At 43.6% G+C, this 23,612-nt stretch overlaps 1 protein-coding gene across 1 annotated transcript; it reads left to right on the plus strand.

Annotated features, from left to right (window-relative positions):
* The first annotated feature begins 1,356 nt into the window (after positions 1 to 1,356).
* On the plus strand, positions 1,357 to 23,036 carry LOC139534609 (transcription factor p65-like). Its single transcript, XM_071333876.1, has 11 exons — positions 1,357 to 1,505; positions 4,092 to 4,127; positions 16,306 to 16,442; positions 16,948 to 17,093; positions 17,310 to 17,401; positions 17,859 to 17,993; positions 18,214 to 18,318; positions 19,101 to 19,316; positions 19,441 to 19,515; positions 19,618 to 19,692; positions 19,865 to 23,036. Exons 1-11 carry the CDS (start codon positions 1,499 to 1,501, stop codon positions 20,638 to 20,640), a joined length of 1,800 nt encoding a protein of 599 aa, XP_071189977.1. The 5' UTR covers positions 1,357 to 1,498; the 3' UTR covers positions 20,641 to 23,036.
* The last annotated feature ends 576 nt before the right edge of the window (positions 23,037 to 23,612 follow it).

Genomic DNA, 23,612 nt, shown 5'->3' on the forward strand with positions numbered 1-23,612 from the left:
GTATCACTGCAAAATGCTGTGGTAGCCAGGCTGGTTAAGTGTGCCTTGAATTCTAAATAAATCACAGACAGTTTCACCAGCAAAGCACCCCCCACACCATCACACCTCCGCCTCCATGTTTCACGGTGGGAACCACACATGTAGAGATCATCCGTTCACCTACTCTGCATCGCACAAAGACAATGCAATTGGAACCAAAAATCTCAAATTTGGACTCATCAGACCAAAGGACAGATTTCCACCAGTCTAATGTCCATTACTCATGTTTCTTGGCCCAAGCAAGTCTCTTCTTCTTATTGGTGTCCTTTAGTAGTGGTTTCTTTGCAGCAATTCGACCATGAAGGCCTGATTCAATGCAGTCTCCTCTGAACATACATCTGCTGCAGACACGTGTTGAGATGTGTCTGCAGCAGATGTAACTCTGGGTCTTCCTTTCCTGTGGCGGTCCTCATGAAAGCCAGTTTCATCATAGTGCTTGATGGTGTTTGCGATTTCACTTGAAGAAAATTTCTAAGACTGACCTTTATGTCTTAAAGTAATGATGGACTGTCGTTTCTGTTTGCTTATTTGAGCTGTTCTTGCGATAATATAGACTTGGTCTTTTACTAAATAGGGCTATCTTCTGTATACCACCACTACCTTGTCACAACACAACTGATTGGCTCAAACTCATTAAGAAGGAAAGAAATTCCGCAAATTAACTTTTAAGAAGGCACACCTGTTAAATGAAATGCATTCCAGGTGATTACCTCATGAAACTGGTTGAGAGAATGCCAAGCGTGTGCAAAGCTGTCATCAAGGCAAAGGGTGGCTACTTTGATGAATCTCAAATATAAAATATATTTTTATTTGTTTAACACTTTTTTGGTTACTACATGATTCCATATGTGTTACTTCATAGTTTTGATTTCTTCACTATTATTCTACAATGTAGAAAATAGTGAAAATAAAGAAAATACCTGGAATGAGTAGGTGTGTCCAAACTTTTGACTGGTACTGTATATATTTGTTATATTTGCGTATCCTCTTGGGATGCACCTCACAGTTTGGGAACCACTGGACTTTACAAGATAGGCTACCAAACCATTGTATTTTACTATGTTGAAATATTTATTCTCCATCAACTCAGTTTGAACATATCAACAGAATAGAAATACTGTAGATATGCCTACTTTATTGTAAAATTTGCGCAACATAGTGGCTACAAAGACGCAGTTAAATTGCACTCAATCTCACAGTCGGTCCTTGTGACTGTTTTTAACTTTAAATGTGTTATGACTGCTACGAAACCAATATACATTTTCTGTTCCTTTACGTCATTTGGGTATTTCCGCCCCATTTTAGGGGGTGGTGGCAAGTTACATTGGAGACTTCAAGGCGGAGGTGGCTAAAGAGCGATCTGTCACGACAAGTTTACAAATTTACCTGTTTTCAAGGGACAAACACCCTAGGGGAAAGGCTATTCCAATAACCAACGTGGCAGAAGTAGAAGTCGGAAATGGATGGTAAGTTTGTTTACAAACTGATCCTCAAAGTAAATGCATTTTCGAGTCTCGTGTGAAGCTTAGCAACTTGTTTGCGCACAAGGGGGAAGCCCCGATACCATTGGTTTTGTACTACCGCAGGAGGAGTCAATACAACATAATGGAGATCACTGTCCGCGACTTGCCAGCACTGTAGCCTACTAGGAAGTTGGACATGGTTTGAGATAGGCCCACATCTATTATAGATGTATTATTTTACATCATATCTAGTAGAACGTGATCCTTCGTGACATTGAAGCTGTATAGCCTATGCACATTATGGATGCCTTTTTATCCCAACACTAGGGTAGTGCGACAGTCAAGAGGCCTAGGCTACGCGATTCTCCGATATATTTGACTTTAGCCGCAGGGAGATATTTCCCTTGTATGACCAATTATACAACTTTGTTGACGCTTAGCTTAATTATTAAGGGGACAATGTCCCCGAAATGACGTCATAATGTTTACACAACATTGCATATGCCTATTTGATAGATGTAGCTGTATGTTTAATGCCTAAATGTTTACAATGTATGACATTTAGGAAATCGTCATACGTCGTCACAGCGAGGTTTTGCGCTGATAGGTTAATAACAGGTTAATAAAGCAATGCAACAACAATGTGACCTAATAGGCTTGAAGGTCGAACGTCAACAAGCTGGATACTTTGTAACCAAATCAGTTCTACAACACCACTGAGGAATGGACAACACACATGCGCGAGGCGCGTCTCACACACATTTGCCCCTCGAAAAAAGGAAACGTTCTTGTAATATGTCACGTGTGGGACAGTCGGTGATGGCACATTGAAATAATAAAGGCACTAGGTTTGTCATTTGAGTCGCCAGGGCGTTACTTTCGCTTTGAAGATAGCCTTAGTTTGGTAACAGTGGGCTTCTGCATTGCTTGCTGTTTGGGGCTTGAGGCTGGGTTTCTGTATAAGCGCGTTGTGGCATCTGCTGATGTAAAAGGGGCTTTATAAATACATTTGCTTTGATGAGCACCCACTTTCACTACTTAATTGTCAATATAGCCTAAGTTATACATGTTTTCGTTCCTGCTGCATTATTTACATTGGTTTAAAAATGAGTCTGAAAATCGAGTAATATACTGTTTTATCAGGAGTTGAACATCATTGTCAAAGTTAACTATACAATCATCAAAGCTACAACATAAGGGAGGCTTTGAAAGCTTTCTAAAAATGTTAATGTCATGTAATAACACTCAACTCAATCCATGCTCAAACACCATGTGTAATTAATCTTGTCTACCCAGTTGATGCAGAATCGACCATAGACTATCAAGGAAGAAACACCGTTTCCAGTCCTTTTCCCATGACCTAGAAAACGTCTGTATTTTAGATGTGTTCTATAAACCGACTGCTCTATTGAACTATTTCAGACACAATAGAAGTGATGTCAGGTGGTAAAAATAACGGTAATCTGACTATCTTTATTTCCTCTGTGTTTACTTTTCTCTATTAATCCGCAGTTCACTCAGACATTATGAGCAGTTATACCTTGCCTGCTATTGTGTTTTAGAGGAACCTCCTTTGTTTTCAATGCATTTAGCTTTGCATATTTGGGGCAGCAGGTAGCCTAGTGGTTAGAGCATTGGGCCAGTTTGCTGGATTGAATCCCGAGCTGACAAGGTAAAAATCTGTAGTTTTCCCCCTGAACAAGGCAGTTAACCCACTGTTCCTAGGTCGTCGTTGTAAATAAGAATTTGTTCTTAACTGACTTGCCTAGTTAAATAAAGGTTAAATAAAAAACAAAAAAAGTTATATTTAAGGGGGAGTTCACCCCAAAACATTCCTAGGCCGTTTATAACACTTGCCTAGCCATTTGTCATCGCCCCAGACAGTTTGTAGGTCCATTGCTTGAGTATTTAGATTTCTGTATTTTTATATAAAAATGCTACTTTTAAGGTTAAGGTTATAATTAAAATCACATTTAAGAAGATAAATTGTAGAGATAGACAGGTTTTATGACTTTGTGGCTGTGGTAACTAGTGACGACCCGACTCGCTGCACGCATTAATCTACTTCCTGGATTTCAATGCGAAAATAGGGGGTAGAATTCTCTTATAAGCTACATCTAAATCAGGGTTTCCCAAACTCTGTCCTCAGGACCCCAATGGGTGCACAGTTTGGTTTTTGAAGGGTCCAGGGCCCTCAAACTCAACTCTGGACCTCGAAACCAGTTCCACTGCATTTTTTCATTGTTCCCCTCTAATCAGGGACTGATTTAGACCTGGGACACCAGGTGGGAGCAATTAATTATCAGGTAGAACAGAAAACCATCAATCTCCAGACCTCATAGTGTAGGAGTTGAGGGTGAACTTCCCCCTTTAACTTCTACTTTTAGTTAACACCCTTCTGCTTATGGAGGAGCTGCATTTGTACCGCGAAGCTGTTGTGATCTTCAATGTTAGCAGTTCTTGTCTGCCTTTTCTCATCTGAGAATAGTTGAGGGGAATTATGGGTTGTGGATTTTGGTTGATAGTTGTTTCTTACTGACTTATTTGTTCTAGTAAATGTTTTTGTGTCAATTTCTCCCATCTCCATAGGAATGTATGGATGGGGACAGCCCCCTTTGAAACAAGGTAAGGAGAGTTATATCACGCTGTTGACCTGTTTTCTGTTTGTCTCTGTTCACTTTATGGCTTCTCCCTTATCATGACTGTATTCACGTGAAGCATCAGCTTTATTTTGAAACACATACCGATATACATACACTGCTCTTTCCATGACATAGACTGACCAGGTGAATCCAGGTGAAAGCTACAGTACTCGTCAAAAGTTTGGACATACCTACTCATTCAAGGGTTTTTCTTTATACACACATGGAATCATGTAGTAAACAAATAAGTGTTAAACAAATCAAAATATATTTTATATTTGAGATTCTTCAAAGTAGCCACCCTTTGGCTTGATGACAGCTGTGCACACTCTTGGTATTCTCTCAACCAGCTTCTCCTGGAATGCTTTCCCAACAGTCTAGAAGGAGTTCCCACATATGCTGAGCACTTGTTGGCTGCTTTTCCTTCACTCTGCAGTTCAACTCAACCCAAACCATCTCAATTGGGTTGAGGTTGGGTGATTGTGGAGGCCAGGTTATCTGATGCAGCACTCCATCCCTCTCCTTGGTAAAATAGCCCTTACACAGCCTGGAGGGGTGTTGGGTCATTGTCCTGTTGAAAAACAAATGATATCCTATCTGGTTTGCGCTCAGCTGTAACCATGCTGGTTAAGTGTGCATTGAATTCTAAATAAATCACTGATAGTGTCACCAGCAAAGCACCATCACACCTCCTCTATGCTTCACGGTGGGAACCACACATGCAGAGATCATCCGTTCACCTACTCAGTGTCTCACAAAGACACGGTGGTTGGAACCAAAAATCTCAAATTTGGACTCATCAGACCAAAAGGACAGATTTCCACCGGTCAATGTCCATTGCTTGTGTTTCTTGGCCCAAGCAAGTCTCTTCTTCTTATTGGTGCGCCAAGGATATAGCTCATCAGTCGAGGATGTGCCACCAGGAATTAACAAGCGTAGCGAATTCGGGGCGCATTTTCTACCAAGAATGAACATACTAGCCGATGTCGACCCTGTATCGAATCCCGACACGGCTGTATTTAGCTTTTAATTGTTTTTTAATGCTTTATTTTCCTTACCGTGACAATCTGAGAGTAGAAAAGCATTGAGCTTCATCCGACAATCATTGTTCCTCTCAGCCCGTAAATCTGTCGTCATCATCCATAACTTTTCCGAATGAAAACCCGTCTCTTATTGTCAAACCGCTCACCCTCTACAGGATTCAAACCTATAGAAGGGGAGCCTAAATGTGTTAAGCCTAAACACCACAGGAGTTAAATCTTGTTTATCTCAACAACAACAAAAAATGGCTTAATCTTTACATTTAATATCAAGTTCACATTGAACACGTAATGTTGGCTAAATTGTTTTGATTGTAAATCAAGAAAGTAATTCAAGACACAGAATTGGAGGAAGACGTGAGAATGACAAATATATTCTAATTGTTTGAAATCAGTGCACAAGGCACACAAGCAGGAACATTAAATAGTTTATACAATGGAGCATTCAAAGACTGACACTTGATCAAAATGTAATTACAGAATTCAGCTAAGGGGTTTTGTGCTCAGAGTGAATTAAGAGGAAGGGGATAATACTGTTGAGAAATACATCAATGACAAATGATGCTGTTTAAACAGTTAAATAAACACCACAGAGGGACAAACAGTTGAACACAAATAATTACAATTATATATAATTTACTGAAAATGGAGAGCGACTGATCGCTGGCTGCATCAGAATGCCCAGCCCGTAAGGAGCAGAGTACGGGGCTGACTGAGGGACAGCCGAGCATAGGTGTGGAATTCAAAGACAGAGGCCCAGCCGGGCACAGGTGTGGAGATCATGAACAGAGGCCCAGCCGGGCACCGGTGTCGGCCAAGGGGGTCGAGGGCACGGACAGAGGCCCAGCCGGGCACAGGTGTGGAGATCATGAACAGAGGCCCAGACGGGCACCGGTGTGGAGATCATGAACAGAGGCCCAGCAGGGCACAGGTGTGGAGTTCATGAACAGAGGCCCAGACGGGCACCGGTGTGGAGATCATGAACAGAGGCCCAGACGGGCACAGGTGTGGAGATCATGAACAGAGGCCCAGACGGGCACCGGTGTGGAGATCATGAACAGAGGCCCAGACGGGCACCGGTGTGGAGATCATGAACAGAGGCCCAGACGGGCACCGGTGTGGAAATCATGAACAGAGGCCCAGACGGGCACCGGTGTGGAGATCATGAACAGAGGCCCAGACGGGCACCGGTGTGGAGATCATGAACAGAGGCCCAGACGGGCACCGGTGTGGAGATCATGAACAGAGGCCCAGACGGGCACCGGTGTGGAGATCATGAACAGAGGCCCAGACGGGCACCGGTGTGGAGATCATGAACAGAGGCCCAGACGGGCACCGGTGTGGAGATCATGAACAGAGGCCCAGACGGGCACCGGTGTGGAGATCATGAACAGAGGCCCAAACGGGCACCGGTGTGGAGTTCATGAACAGAGGCCCAGACGGGCACCGGTGTGGAGATCATGAACAGAGGCCCAGACGGGCACCGGTGTGGAGATCATGAACAGAGGCCCAGACGGGCACCGGTGTGGAGATCATGAACAGAGGCCCAGACGGGCACCGGTGTGGAGATCATGAACAGAGGCCCAGACGGGCACCGGTGTGGAGATCATGAACAGAGGCCCAGACGGGCACCGGTGTGGAGATCATGAACAGAGGCCCAGACGGGCACCGGTGTCAAGCCCACGGACAGAATCCCAGCTGGTGGTGGAGTAGTACATACAGGAGTGGAGGACTGATGCCGGTAGATGTGTGGACTGGATGGTGGGGTGGGACCTCCAGGTACTCCTTCAAAGTCATCTGATTGGCAGCATGTTTTTTTGCGTCACTCTTCATCGATGCCACCAAATACCCAGCATACCACAAAGCATTTTCAACAACCTACTTGAAGGTCTGCTTCCTCTAAAGGCTGAACTGCATCTCATGTTGACCCAACAAGTGTGCCTTGTTGCTGGGTATCCAACTCGAAGCAGTACAGCCCTCCTGGATAAATGTATCCAGAGATATACAGTAGCCCCGGTGTCCTCTCTTTCAGAACTATGTCTCCTGAAATGGCAAGCATCCTTACTGTCAAAAATCAAATCAAATCAAACCCAATTTTATGAATCATATATACAGAATACAGCAGGGTGTAAACAGTGCAATGAAATGCTTACTTGCAAGCTACCTCTCAACATAGCCCTTATGTCATACAGCATGATATTTGTGCGTCTGTAACTTTCTCATTCATCATTATTCAGAATTCATCAGGACTATCCGTAATCCTGGTATCATCCACACTAATGTAGAAGTGTTTAGAAACATATTCTCCAAAATGACACAATACATTAAACAGTAATTTCTATTGGGCACAAAATCATCTGAAACACAACCAAAACAAAGAGCAAGTGCGTCCAACAGTTTGTAGAGACACAAGCTTGATGTAAGCATTGTGTGCAAGGAATATGGGACCAAATACTACATTTTTGACTACTTTAATACACATAAGTTAATTTGTCCCAATACTTTTGGTTCCACTTAAATGGGGGGGACTATGTACAAAAAGTGGTGTAATAAAAAGTGCTGTAAATGGATGAAAATACCCTCAAATTAAAGTTGACAGCACTTTGTATCATTTCAAACCCAAAGTGCTGGAGTACAGAGCCAAAACAACCAAATATTTCACTATCCCTATACTTTTGGAGCTCACTGTATATTTAGTTTGTATTCCAACTCTTTGCTTCTCCTGAGATAGCCTGCTGATCATGACTCTCACTTCATTACATTACACATAAGAGTCATTGGATGAAAGCGTCTTCTGTACGGGGGAGTTTTGTTTAGAGCCCAGACTCTCTAAACAAAAGGTTAAAATTATACACACCTTTTATAGGGTTAATGTTACCTTACCACACGGCCATATCTCCATGTTACAGCGCGTGTTTGCTAAAAAGCTATCTGTGTCTCCCAACACCTACCAACCAGTAAGAATTCCGGCTCTCAAAGACCTGTTAGTTTTTCTTTAAGAAGCCCTCCTGTTCTCCACTCATTACCTGTATTAACTGCACCTGTTTGAACTCGTTACCTGTATAAAAGACACCTGTCCACACACTTAATCAAACAGACTCCAACCTCTCCACAATGGCCAAGACCAGAGAGCTGTGTAAGGGCATCAGGGATAAAATTGTAGACCTGCACAAGGCTGGGATGGGCTACAGGACAATAGGCAAGCAGCTTGGTGAGAAGGCAACAACTGTTGGCGCAGTTATTAGAAAATGGAAGAAGTTCAAGATGACGGTCAATCACCCTCGGTCTGGGGCTCCATGCAATATCTCAACTCGTGGGGCATCAATGATCATGAGGAAGGTGAGGGATCAGCCCAGAACTACACGGCAGGACCTGGTCAATGACCTGAAGAGAGCTGGGACCACAGTCTCAAAGAAAACCATTAGTAACACACTACGCCGCCATGGATTAAAATCCTGCAGCGCACACAAGGTCCCCCTGATCAAGCCAGCGCATGTCCAGGCCCCTCTGAAGTTTGCCAATGACCATCTGGATGATCCAGAGGAGGAATGGGAGAAGGTAATGTGGTCTGATGAGACAAAAATAGAGCTTTTTGGTCTAAACTCCACTCGCCGTGTTTGGAGGAAGAAGGATGAGTACAACCCCAAGAACACCATCCCAACCGTGAAGCATGGAGGTGGAAACATCATTCTTTGGGGATGCTTTTCTGCAAAGGGGACAGGACGACTGCACCGTATTGAGGGGAGGATGGATGGGGCCATGTATCGCGAGATCTTGGCCAACAACCTCTTTCCCTCAGTAAGAGCATTGAGGACAACGACCCGAAACACACAGCCAGGGCAACTAAGGAGTGGCTCCGTAAGAAGCATCTCAAGGTCCTGGAGTGGCCTAGCCAGTCTCCAGACCTGAACCCAATAGAAAATCTTTGGAGGGAGCTGAAAGTCCGTATTGCCCAGCGGCAGCCCCGAAACCTGAAGGATCTGGAGAAGGTCTGTATGGACGAGTGGGCCAAAATCCCTGCTGCAGTGTGTGCAAACCTGGTCAAGAACTACAGGAAACGTATGATCTCTGTAATTGCAAACAAAGGTTTCTGTACCAAATATTAAGTTCTGCTTTTCTGATGTATCAAATACTTATGTCATGCAATAAAATGCAAATTAATTTCTTAAAAATCATACAATGTGATTTTCTGGATTTTTGTTTTAGATTCCGTCTCTCACAGTTGAAGTGTACCTATGATAAACATTACAGACCTCTACATGCTTTGTAAGTAGGAAAACCTGCAAAATCGGCAGTGTATCAAATACTTATTCTCTCCACTGTATATGTAAACAGAAGAAGGGCGCCGCAACATGTTGTCACAAAAAAATATGCTTGGCTGCAACTGTGTTAGAACAGTGTACAGTAAGTGTGTATTTTGCATGTGAAATAATTTTGCTGTGTTTTATGTTTCTAAACCCGTACCGGAATTGAGAATCGATTCACGTTCAGAAGGTGTATTTGGCTGTTTTGACTGCCAGAGTCAATTCATACTTTAAAAATAACATTTATGGCCCTGGACTAAGGAGTAATGTTAACCCGAACAGGAGTGGAGGACAGGGGACTGACTGATGCAGCTGTGGACTGGATTCTGGTAGAGGGTGTGGGAGTAGTACAAAAGGTGTCAACAAGAGGCAGGGCTGTCTCCACCACTGGAACTGTCAGGTCCTGAAATTCCACAAGCTCCACAAAGCCCTCATCATCCTCCCCTTGGACATCAGGATCACCTGTTTCCAGGTCCTCAATGGCAGCCTTGTAATCCTACAGCACCAAACCAGTCTGATCAAAGAGGTACTCCAAACCTATCAGCTCCCCTAAAGAAAAAAAAACACATAAATATATGAGCATACACAGGATTGAGTATGGAATAATTCTATAATAACATTTCACAAAGAGAAATGTGTTGCTGTTTGTATTAAATATAAATGCTGCATTATATTATTAATTGCATTATATTGCCATTACCAGTCAAGATGATGGCGCCGGTGGGTAGGGCTGCCGTTTTTTCGCGTCGTTTGTAACTTGTTTTGTACATAACGTTGCTGCTACCGTCTCCTATGATCGAAAAGAGCTTCTAAACATCAGAACTGGGATTGCTCACCTCAAACTGAACGAAGAGGTTTTTTTTCAATGAGTTTGACGCGAAGGATATACTGTTGACACCCGACCAGATGTGATCCCCGTGATTCGCTGGAGAAGGAAATGTATATTTCGAGGCAAAAGATTAGGGTGCCTTGTGAGGACCAGGCGACGAGTGGCTAATCTGCCCTTGCCCTCCGTTCTGCTAGCTAACGTTCAGTCGCTAGAAAATAAATGTGACAAACTGAAAGCACGTATATCCTACCAACGGGACATTAAAAACTGCAATATTTTATGCTTCACCGAGTCGTGGATCAACGACGACATTAAGAACATAGAGCTGGCAGGTTATACACTTTATCGGCAAGACAGAACAGCAACCTCTGGTAAGACACGGGGCAGGGGCCTATGCATTTATGTAAACAACAGTTGGTGGACGATATCTAAGGAAGTCTCAAAGTTTTGCTCGCCTGAGTTGGAGTATCTTATGATAAGCTGCAGACCTCACTATTTACCCAGAGTTTTCATCCGTTTTTTTCGTAGCTGTCTATATACCACCACAGAGCGAGGTTGGAACTAAAACTGCACTAAATGAGCTGTATTCCGCCACAAGCAGACAGGAAAACGCACATCCAGGGGCGACGTTCCTAGTGGCCGGTGACTTTAATGCAGGGAAACTTAAATCAGCTTTACCGAATTTCTATCAACATGTTAAATGTGCAACGAGAGGTAAAAAAGTTCTAGACCACCTCTACTCCACACACAGACGCGTACAAAGCTCTCCCTCGCCCTCCATTTGGCAAATCTGACCATAACTCTATCCTGCTGATTCCTGCTTACAAGCAAAAATTAAAGCAGGAAGCACCACTGACTCGGTCTATAAAAAAGTGGTCAGATGAAGCAGATGCTAAACTGCAGGACGTTTTTGCTAGCACAGACTGGAATATGTTCCGGGATTCTACCGATGGCATTGAGGAGTACACCACATCAGTCACTGGCTTTATCAATAAGTGGACGTCGTCCCCACAGTGACTGTACGTACATACCCCAACCAGAAGCCATGGATTACAGGCAACATTCGCACTGAGCTAAAGGGTAGAGCTGCCGCTTTCCAGGAGCGGGACTGTAACCCGGAAGCTTATAAGAAATCCTGCTATACCCTCCGACGAACCATCAAACAGGCAAAGCATCAATACAGGACTAAGATTTAATTGTACCAAACCAGCTCTGACGCTCGTCGGATGTGGCAGGGCTTGCAAACTATTACAGACTACAAAGGGAAGCACAGCCGTGAGCTGCCCAGTGACACGAGCCTACCAGACGAGCTAAATAACTTCTATGTTCGCTTCGAGGCAAGCAACACTGAGACATGCATGAGAGCGTCAACTGTTCTGGATGACTGTGTGATCATGCTCTCCGCAGCCGATGTGAGTAAGACCTTTAAACAGGACAACATTTACAATTACGCTGGGCCAGACGGATTACCAGGACTTGTACTCCGAGCATGCGCTGACCAACTGGCAAGTGTCTTCACTTACATTTTCAACCTCTCCCTGTCTGAGTCTGTAATACCAACATGTTTCAAGCAGACCACCATAGTACCTGTGCCCAAGAACACTAAGGTAACCTGCCTAAATGACTACCAACCTGTAGCACTCACATCTGTAGCCTTGAAATGCTTTGAAAGGCTGGTCATGGCTCGCATCAACACCATTATTTCAGATACCTTAGACCCATTCCAATTTGCATACCGCACCAACAGATCCACAGATGATGCAATCTCTATTGCACTCCACACTGCCCTTTCCCACCTGGATAAAAGGAACACCTATGTGAGAATGCTATTCATTGACTACAGCTCAGCGTTCAACAGCATAGTGCCCTCAAAACTCATCACTAAGCTGAGGACCCTGGGACTAAACGGCTCCCTCTGCAATTGGATCCTAGACTTCCTGACGTCCCGCCCCCAGGTGGTAAGGGTAGGTAACAACACATCTGCTACGCTGATCCTCAACACGGGGGCCCCTTAGGGGTGCGTGCTCAATCCCCTCCTGTACTCCCTGTTCACTCATGACTGCACGGCCAGGCTCAACTCCGACACCATCATTAAGTTTGCTGATGACACAACAGTGGTAGGCCTGATCACCGACAACGATGAGACAGCCTATAGGGAGGAGGTCAGAGACCTGACCATGTGGTGCAAGGACAACCACCTCTCCCTCAACGTGACCAAGACAAAGGAGTAGATTGTGGACTACAGGAAAAAGAGGACCGAGTTCCTTGGCGTCCACATCAACAACAAACTAACATGGTCCAAGCACACCAAGACAGTCGTGAAGAGGGCACGACAAAACCTATTCCCCTCAGGAGACTGAAAAGATTTGGCATGGGTCCTCAGATCCTCAAAAGATTTTACAGCTGCACCATTGAGAGCATCCTGATGGGTTGCATCACTGCCTGGTATGGCAACTGCTCGGCCTCCGACCGCAAGGCACTACAGAGGGTAGTGCGTATGACCCAGTACATCACCGGGGCCAAGCTTCCTGCCATCCAGGACCTCTATACCAGGCGGTGTCAGAGGAAGGCCCTAAAAATCGTCAAAGACTCCAGCCACCCTAGTCATAGACTGTTCTCTCTGCTACCACACGGCAAGCGGTACCGGAGTGCCAAGTCTAGGTCCAAGAGGCTTCTAAACAGCTTCTACCCCCAAGCCATAAGACTCCTGAACAGCTAATCAAATGGCTACCCAGACTATTTGCACCCCCCACGCTGCTACTACTCTGTTATTATCGATGCATAGCCACTTTAACAACCCTACCTGCATGTACATAATTATCTCAATTACCTCGACACCGGTGCCCCTGCACATTGACTCTGTACCGGTACACCCTGTAGATAGCCCCACTATTGTTATTTACTGCTGCTGTTTAAATATTTGTTTTTCTTATTTTGTCTTTTTTTTTAACTTTTATTTTTTTAGGTATTTTCTTGAACTGCATCGTTGGTTAAGGGCTCGTAAGTAAGCATTTCACTGTAAGGTCTACACCTGTTGTATTCAGTGCATCTGACAAATAAAATTTGTCCAGTGTATTTGCGTGGAACAGTGTAAGGAACAATTTGTTCCAACTGATGACCTTCACTCTAGCAACCTATGTTTTCATCTCTAGCTACTTGCTAAAGCACAATTCTACCACAAGCAGATGCAAGTGCATAGGATATCACTCGTGCCATTTAATTCATAATTAACATGATGACACTAGCCTATTTGATATCAAGACAGTGTTTGCCCTATAGCTATGTCTAGTCCAATTTGCAAAATGAATTAAAAGAGAAAAGGAGTGGTTTGCTGATGCTGAGTTGAGTGAAAAAACACAACTACTAGCTATAAAAATCTCACTTTGTTTAGATAGCTAGCTACGGTAATAAGAAAATAATAACTCCAGATAAGTATGGAAATAACGTTCGTGGGGTTAAGACTATTTTGATGGTCAGAATCATCGGACATTAAGCTACGTTACTTCGATAAACTGTGTCATTGTCAAAACACCAGTTTACTAACGAGTTAGATAGCATTAATGTAACTACACTGTAAATCTTGTTAACCGTACTAACGGTTTAACCAGCTAGATATTTTTACCAGCTAGATATTCCAATTGATGTTGATGATCAATGAAAACAGCAGACAACAAAAAGTTGTAGCTAACATTACTTAAGATAACTCAAACAAAATGACCTGAGAGGAAATATATTTTTCCATGGTCCTCTTCTAGCGTTTAAAGGTCCTGCCATAGCTCTATCCTCATTGGTCAATTATTGGTTACTTCTTGGTTTCACTGGCGTCTCGGATTGGTTGGGGAGTGCAATTCTTGGTTACTTCTTGGTTGCAGACGGCAATATGATTGGTTGTCGCAACCAGAAATTGTAAGGGGGTGCCATTTAGTAGTGGTTTCTTTGCAGCAATTCGACCATGAAGGCTTGATTCACGCAGTCTCCTCTGAACAGTTGATGTTGAGATGTGTCTGTTACTTGAACTCTGTGAATTATTTATTGGGCTGCAATTTCTGAGGCTGGTAACTCTAATGAACTTATCCTCTGCAGCAGAGGTAACTCTGGGTCTTCCTTTCCTGTGGTGGTCCTCATGAGAACTAGTTTCATCATAGTGCTTGATGATTTTTGTGACTGCACTTGAAGAAACTTTCAAAGTTCTTGAAATGTTCTGTATTGACTGACCTTCATGCCTTAAAGTAATTATGAACTGTTGTTTCTATTTGCTTATTTGAGCTGTTCTTGCCATAATATGGACTTGGTCTTTTACCAAATAGGGCTATCTTCTGTATACCACCCCTGCCTTGTCACAACACAACTGATTGGCTCAAACACATTAAGAAGGAAAGAAATTACACAAATGAACTGTTAACAAGGCACACCTGTTCATTGAAATGCATTCCAGCTGATTATCTCATGAAGCTGGTTGAGAGAATGCCAAAAGTGTGCAAATCTGTCAAGGCAAAGGGTGACTACTTTGAAGAATCTCAAATATAAAATATATTTTGATTTGTTTAACACTTTTTTGGTTACTCCATGATTCTATATGTTATTTCATAGTTTTGATGGTCTTCACTATTATTTTACAATGTAGAAAATAGTCAAAATAAATAAGCTCTGGAATGAGTAGGTGATTCCAAACTTTTGACTGGTACTGTATGATTCCCTTATTGATGTCACCTGTTAAATCCACCAGTAGATGAAACCACTGGGTAAAATCACTGGGGAAGCCAAGCCAGAAATCTTTTTGTTTCATCACATAACCGGAGAACAACAATAACATGACCTACAGCATGGTCAAGCAAGTTCATGTTTCCGACATTTTCGGACGACTATACAACTACTGATTTAGAACCACAGAGAGTTACCACAAGTTGCAAAGAAAACAGGAGCTGCCTCCACTATTCCAGCACCGTTTCATCATCATAAAATCAGTTATGCTTAGATACCAAAAATTATTTAGTCCAATCAACGTAAGCTAAATATGATGTGGCTGTCCATGGTTCTAATTTCTCTGTGTGTGTGTGTTCGTGTGTTCGTGCAAGTAGAAAAAACATGTTGACTCACCCTACTTGTTGAGAAATGCCAATGCCATCCTCACCTCTTTTCATGTTGACGAAAATGGATATGACTCTGTGATACAGTACACGTCACGCTTACATTTTTTGTTGTCGTAGGCTACCTTGCTAAAATGTTTGCTCGCTAGCCTAACTTCCTTTAATGGGCAATGTTAGCTAGTTAACATTAGCCTTCTACATCTAGGTAAATATTGAACTTCCATCGTCTCAGGCCAGGGGCACAATGTATGAATTTATGGTTGGATCAGAATTGCCGTTATGATCATTGGCCAACACGGAGAATTAAGTAAAACCACATGTCCAAATCCCTATCTATCAGGTATGAAGGTAAGACCCAGATGCAGACTACGTCGAATGAACAATGGTTGAATAATCCAACAGGAGCAGGCAATATATTCACAGTTGAGCTCACTCAGTTTAGCTCAATGCTGAGTGGCTATTATTTAATACTTTTTTATTAATCAAGGGAGGCCAAATGCTCGTCAGCTTCCCTTATATTCAATGCTACGGGCGACAACAATGTCATACTCTTTTTGACCAGACAGCATCAGATAGATGGCCTACACATAGAGAGACAGAGAGGCGCTGTTTTTCCCGCTCGGATGCTTTCTCCGGCGAGACCCATTCAGCCTCTTGCGAATTGAAGGAAAATTATGAAACACAGAGAGACAAAAGCCTGACTTCCCTTGGCATCCATGAATACACTGAAATCAACTTCAATCAGTGTACATGAAGGGGAGGAGACCGGTTAAATAAGGATTTTAAGCCTTCAGACTATTGAGACATTGATTGTGAATGTGTGCCAATCAGTTACATTGAGATAGTAATGAGATCCCATTGGAATGAAGGTCACAGTGTATTTCTCTCTCTCTCTCTGCAGGGAATTCTTTCATAGAGATCATTGAGCAGCCCAAGCCGAGAGGCATGAGGTTCAGGTACAAGTGTGAGGGGCGCTCGGCGGGCAGCATCCCAGGAGAGAAGAGCAACGATACCACCAAGACACACCCTGCCATCAAGGTTAGGGCACCCTTAAATGACACATAATTGGCACACTGAGCTAACTATGTATTAAGGGGCCATGCTTTATTTGCACTGTAGTTTATTGAGACGTTCAGAGACCTTCAAAACCAAGGCTACATTCACCATATATTCTAATATACTGTAGTTGATGGATAAATGATTAAACAATGTGTTATGCAAATTAGCCATTTTGTCTAGTTATAACCATAGCTGTCTGTTTTACTACTACACAACACGGGTTTTGTCTATAGCTTTTGTTAAAATTGACATTTTTTTTAGCAGGTTTAGGATACCTTACACAGCAGGTTAGGTTAATTCATGTGTCAGGTTAATGTTAGGAAAAGGGTTAGGGTTAGCTAAAATGTAAAAAAATATATAATTTATGTCAAATTTGACAGAAGCTGTATCCCATCTAGACATGACCCACCTTGGAAAGGAAGTGGTGGAGATTTTGTGGCGAGTGATGACACACATCCTGCTAACCTGGTTTGCTCCCATGCAGGTGCACAACTACAATGGTCCCCTGCGTGTCCGTGTCTCCTTGGTGACCAAGAACCCGCCTCACAAGCCCCACCCGCACGAGCTGGTGGGGAAAGACTGCAAACATGGCTACTATGAGGCAGACTTGCAGGAGAGACGAGTACACAGGTTAGACTGTGTGTGAGTGTGATAGAAGACATATATTCGAATGACCAAAAGATTACCAGTTAATCATTTATATGACCATTTAGGTCAGGAAAAGTTGTTTCACATAGTCTTGATTTTTTAAAGACTAGATCCAGAGCGTGGTTGAATGAAGCTCCCTCTTGTGGTTGATCTCTATCTCACACGTTCACTCTGACTCCTCTCTCGGTCTGATCTCAGTTTTCAGAACCTGGGCATTCAGTGTGTGAAGAAAAAGGACGTGAACGAAGCAGTTTCCTGTAGACTGCAGACCCAAAACAACCCCTTCAACAGTGAGTACAGACAGACACACACACACACAGTCGGTCCATTGTCATAACATTGACAGTTATGCACATATTGACTCAGCCAATCTCATTTTCATGTTTTGTTTACCTTGGTTTAATCCAATAATATTGTGTGAATAGTAATGTATTTGTCCTCTGTGACCATGATACAGTCAATGCTAGGGCTGGGAATTGCCAGAGACCTCATATTATCACGATACCTATGTGCCGATACGATATGTATTGTGATTCTCACGATTCTATATATGTTGCGTTTGATACTGCGATTTTATTGCAATTTGATGTTAAACATATTGCTCACTATGTTTGCTGTAGCATGAGAAAAATATTATTGCAATATGTAACTATCGATTTTGTTTTATCACTTGTCAATGCCAGATAGCCAATCCCAGATGCCACACCCTTTGGCTTTGTGACTGACTGTGTTGTGTTTTGGCGGTAGTTCCCGAGGCGAAGGTGTGGGAGGAGGAGTTTGACCTGAATGCAGTGAGGCTTTGTTTCCAGGCCTCGATCACTCTACCTAGCGGTGAACTCCACCCTCTGGAGCCCGTGGTGTCTCAGCCCATCTACGACAACAGTGAGTCTGCTACACACACACACACACACACCAGATACAATCTTTAGATACACACTCACTGAGTACACACTGGCTCCTTCATCTGTCACTCTTCTGTCCAGGCTGTTCCTGTTCCACTGTTTACTCTGTCAGTTTCACTCATTTATAAACATGAACTAGACAGGTGCTGTGGCCCTTTAACGCTCCTTCACTCCCGTCTCTCTCTCTCTCTCTGTCACAGGAGCACCCAACACAGCAGAATTGAAGATCTGTCGAGTGAACAGAAACTCTGGGAGCTGCAGAGGAGGGGATGAGATCTTCCTACTCTGTGACAAAGTGCAAAAAGGTTTGTCTGACACAAACACTCCAATTGTTGTTGGTGTTATTGAGTTGAGCCTGTTAGTTATTTTTTACCTGCATTCAACGGCTTTGTTCTCCTGTTAGTGTGTGGACTCTTTTGAAGTTCCTCTTTGCCAGACACCCATTTGAAATCATGGTGTATAAGCCCACTGGTAACCACTTACTTTATTGACATCCATTTGAAATCATGGTGTATAAGCCCACTGGTAACCCACTTACTTATTTGACACCCATTTGAAATCATGGTGTATAAGCCCACTGGTAACCCACTTACTTATTTGACACCCATTTGAAATCATGGTGTATCAGCCCACTGGTAACCCACTTACTTATTTGACACCCATTTGAAATCATGGTGTATAAGCCCACTGGTAACCCACTTACTTATTTGACATCCATTTGAAATCATGGTGTATCAGCCCACTGGTAACTAATTACTTAACTGACACCCATTTGAAATCATTGTGTATAAATCCACTGGTAACTAATTACTTAACTGACACCCACTTGAAATCATTGTGAATAAGCCTACTAGTAACCACTTAACTAATTGAGACTCATTTGATAGTATTGCGTATAAGCCCACTTAATTGTTCAAACTTAGAACGAAGGGACTATTATCTCCTCTCTGTATTACATGAAACTGTGGGCTACCAATTATTTTGTTACAAAATGTTACCAGGTCGGCTGGACTGAATGAATTCTCCCAGCCAGAAACTCACCTCCTTCCCATCCCCGCTTCCACCCTCTTCTTTGTTCCCTCCACAGAGGACATCGAGGTACGGTTCTTCCAGGACTCGTGGGAGGGGAAGGGCACCTTCTCCCAGGCGGACGTCCACAGGCAGGTAGCCATCGTGTTCCGTACCCCGCCCTTCTACAACACCAACCTGACCGAGCCAATCAGAGTGAAGATGCAGCTCCGCAGGCCCTCGGACCGCGAGGTCAGCGAGCCAATGGACTTCCAATTCCTGCCCTCCGACCCAGGTCTCTTCCCTTTTCGTTACTATGACGACCCGTTTGGTTTCTTTTGGCGACACTCCTGTAGGCTGTGAGGTTGTCATGCAAAACCTTTCACCCAAGCTAAGTCTTTTATATTTTCACTATACAGATGAATATAGACTGATAGAGAAGCGAAAACGGACAGAGGGAATGTTCCAGAATCTGAAGCTGGGGTCCATATCAGGTAGGTGTCTATAATGATCCATGTCACTCACTGAACTAGACAGCTGTCTCATCTGATGGTTTTGGGGGAGTTCATGTGTGATGGTTTATGTTTGAATTCCAGGGGCCATGCCAGCAGAGAGGCCTTTCAACACTGCCAGAAGAACAGTCGCTGCCAAGCCAGCAGCTAGCCAGCCTGGTAAATCATCCTACTTATTTAGCTGTTTCTTTTTCATACAGTTAAGGGTGTTCTGTATGTAACATTAGTGGCCAGAAGTTAACATAGATAACTGTTTAGGGACCCTAAGTTAATTTGTAAATTCAACAGCATTGGGTAGGGGACAGTGGTATTGACTGTTTGCCTCTTGCAGTGAACCCAGTGGCGCCCCCTCGTGCCGCCTCTGTGAAGCCCCAGCCCTACTACAACAGCCCCCAGCCTGGCCAGCTGTTCCAACCCCAGCCCAAAGCAGAGCCCTCCTCCACTCCAGCAGAGACCTGGAAGTTCCTCAACAGCCTGACCTTGGACTCCCAACACAAAGCCACCCCCGTGGCCCGATTCACCACCAACCCCCAGGCATCTGCAGCCACCTCACAGGCCTTCCCCACCGTCAACCTGTCGGACCTCCACGGCTTCACCTTCTCCACCTTCGCTAGTCCCCAGGAGCCAGTGAGTGCAGCCGCTACCCCAGAGCCCACCTCTACCTTTGTCCAGGATTCTCAGTTCAGGGTGGATGGCCCCATGGTGGATGAGGAGCTACCCGAGTTCCCCAGCTTCTCTGAGGTCCACCAGTCAGGGACACTAGATAACATAAACATCGACGACTTCCAGGCTATGCTGGTCCAGAGTGGTCTGGCTGGAGAGGGGCCAGGGAACAGTAGGGTGTCGGTCTCTCAGGCACCCTGCCACTTACCTGCCACCAACCCTGTGGTCAACAACAGCTGTGGCGGCAGCACCTGGATGAACTACCCCAACAGCATCGTGAACCTGCTCCAGAGTGAGGGCATGATCGACAGTTCTCCTGGCAACTCCAACCAGCCGGCCGTCCTCGACGACCTGGACGTCTTCAGCTCCATGGACGAAGACCGTCTCATGTCCATCCTGAACAGTGGCAACCAGGCCGGTTTCGTGTCCGGACATCAGACTTAGAGACCTCTGTGATTTTACAGATATTTTTACTGCAATACTACTCTTCTGTCCCCTTGCCTTTTGAGACCCAGCTCCCTTCCAACCAAACTTCCCTTGTACTTGTTATTCTAATGGACTACGAAGAAAATACATTTGGCTGGCTGATCGAGAATCAGATGATGGTGCTGTTTGCTCTCTTCTCTATGTGGATTGTGGACATGTTAATTAGGACAGCTACAGAACCCTGCCTGTACTCGAACAGAGTGAATATGAGAGAGGGCTACAGGGAACCCCCCGGTAACTGCCAGTTTGTGGGCAATCGCGAGACCCAAGGATTTGTCACTTTTTGTCAACCCCTAAAGATACACCTCCACTGGGTTGTGTATAAACCCAGGCTTGTATCTAGTCTCCAAAGGCAGTGGTGTTCACTCCTGGTCCTTAAGAACTTCACGGTTTTAAATGTGTCTTCTTGAATCATTGTCAAAGTATGGACTGGATAGTCCAGGGCCCGGTTGCCCGATAGCAATGGAACTTAGGCTGACGAGTGTTGTTAACACGGCATCTTTCCTACAACGCCTGAAGATGTAACTTACAGAGTACAAAAAACATTAAGGACACCTGCTCTTTCCATTACATAGCCCAGGGATATTCAACTCTTACTCTACGAGGTCCAGAGCCTGCTGGATTTCCTGTTCTACCTGATAATAATTGCACACACCTGGTGTCCCAGGTCTAAATCTCTCCCTGGTTAGAGGGGAACAATGAAAAATAAATGCAGTGGCACTGGCTTTGAGATACAGAGTTGACCAGGTGAAAGCTATGATCCCTTATTGAGGTCACTTGTTAAATCCACTTCAATCAGTGTATGAAAGGGAGGGGACAGGTTAAAGAAGGATTTTTAAGCCTTGAGACATGGATTGTGTATGTGTGTCAATCAGAAGGTGAATGAGCAAGACAAGATTTCAGTGCCTTTGAACGGGGTATGGTAGTAGGTGCCAGACGCACCGGTTTGTGTCAAGAACTGCAACGTGGCTAGGTTTTTCACGCAACAGTTTCCCGTTTGTATCAAGAATGGTTCACCACCCAAATAAAATCCAGCCAACTTGACACAACTGTGCTGTCAAGTTGGAGACGTGCCAGGATCCCTGTGGAACGCTTTCGACACCTTGTAGAGTCCATGCCCCGACAAATTTTCACTCGAAAACCACTGTCTGTATCAAGGCCTTTTGGGATGACACGTGGTTGTTCTCCAAATAAGAATCAAAATGATTGCTCTGTCATCATCTATTATATTGTGCTTGTTTGTGTGCTATATGTTTTGTTGGACTCGAAGAATATCAGAAGATTCAGATTTTTACCAGAAATCGGGTCATAATATTAACCTTGGCTTTCACAGCTTGTCATTGAGAACTTATACATTTGTATGTGAAAGGGAAAATATTTCTCAAAAAGGGAATAATTTTTGCAAGCACAAAATAAGTTCCCAGTTTAGCTACACAATCTAACAACCAATGAAAATCCTTAAAATTGTTGGTCATCTACTTCATGTGTCAAATTCATTCCACGGAGGGCCGAGTGGCTGTGGGTTTTCGCTCCTCCCATGTACTTGATTGACGAATTAAGGTCACTAATTAGTAAGGAACTCCCCTCACCGGGTTGTCGAGGTCTTAATTGAAATAAAAAAATAAAACTGCAGACACTTGGCCCTCCGTGGAATGACTGACATCCCTGATGTAGATGAGTGAGGCAGATGTCTATGCATTACAACCATTCAATTTTAATTGGAATAGTTTATTACTAGCCTATAGGGTAGGTAGTGTAATATCACCATACTATAAAGCAAGACAAGAATACATTGAAATGACAATGTGCTTAGGCTTTAGATCACGTGTCAAATTCATTCCACAGAGGGCCGAGTGTCTGCGGGTTTTCGCTCCTTCCTTGTACTTGATTGACAAATTAAGGTCACTAATTAGTAAGGCACTGCACTCACCTGGTTGTCTCGGTCTTAATTTAAAGGAAAAGCCAGCAGCCCTCAATGGAATGAGTGACACCCCTGCCTTAGGTGATGATATGCGCGATATAGTACTCACCTTGGTGACATATCTAAAATGTTATGTACAGTTTTACCATGTTAACACCTAAGTATAACTTGTCACTGTAATTTTCAATACATCTTTGGAACAGGAAGGATATTGTTTATAGATGTCAGGAATGAAGCAGTTGCACTGATATGCTTAGTAAAAAAGATTTGTTAGTTGAGTCGGTATCTCAAATATCATTTCCGCCCGTCAATTATGCTCATTCACAGTGTAGTTTGCTTTAAGGTCAGTGTGATACCATTACATTTTGCGGTTTGGTATATGAACTTCGGCTGCAGTTCATTTTACATAAAATAAAACATGTTTAAACCATAACTCTGTACTTAAGTCAATGCTGCCTCACTGAAAACAGACACTTGTATAATATTTTGTGCAAGTATATATGCAGACAGAAAATTAGATTAATTTAAACATTTGGGTTTGCTAAGTGATTGTACGTGTTGCCTACTACACTTCCCACTGTCACTCAATACAGTATAAATAATCCCCTTTAAAATTTGCGCCTGAAATTACATACCCAAATCTAACTGCCTGTAGCTCAGGACCTGAAGCAAGGATATGCATATTCTTGATACCATTTGAAAGGAAACACTTTGAAGTATGTGGAAATGTGAACTAGAAGGAGAATAACACAGATCTGGTATAAGTTGGTACAAAATAACGCATTGGTTTTTTATTTGTATTATGGTTTGAAATGCAAGAGAAATGTAATGTATTATTCCAGCCCAGGCACAACTTAGATTTGCCACAAGATGGCAGCAATGTATGTGCAAAGTTGTAGACTGGTCCAATGAACCATTGCATTTCTGTTAAATTTTGTATCAAGACTGCCCTAATGTGCCTAATTGGTTTATTATTAACGGTGCACTCTCCTCAAACAATAGCATGGTA

This window comes from Salvelinus alpinus, chromosome 11, assembly GCF_045679555.1.
Source record: "Salvelinus alpinus chromosome 11, SLU_Salpinus.1, whole genome shotgun sequence".
In the NCBI taxonomy this organism is placed as follows: domain Eukaryota; kingdom Metazoa; phylum Chordata; class Actinopteri; order Salmoniformes; family Salmonidae; genus Salvelinus; species Salvelinus alpinus.

Bases quoted from the DNA above. Each gene is read 5' to 3' on its own strand.
- LOC139534609 (XM_071333876.1), top strand. The intron at 4,128-16,305 runs GTAAGGAGAGTT...CTCTCTCTGCAG, and splicing joins ACAGCCCCCTTTGAAACAAG to GGAATTCTTTCATAGAGATC. The intron at 19,516-19,617 runs GTAGGTGTCTAT...TTTGAATTCCAG, and splicing joins GAAGCTGGGGTCCATATCAG to GGGCCATGCCAGCAGAGAGG.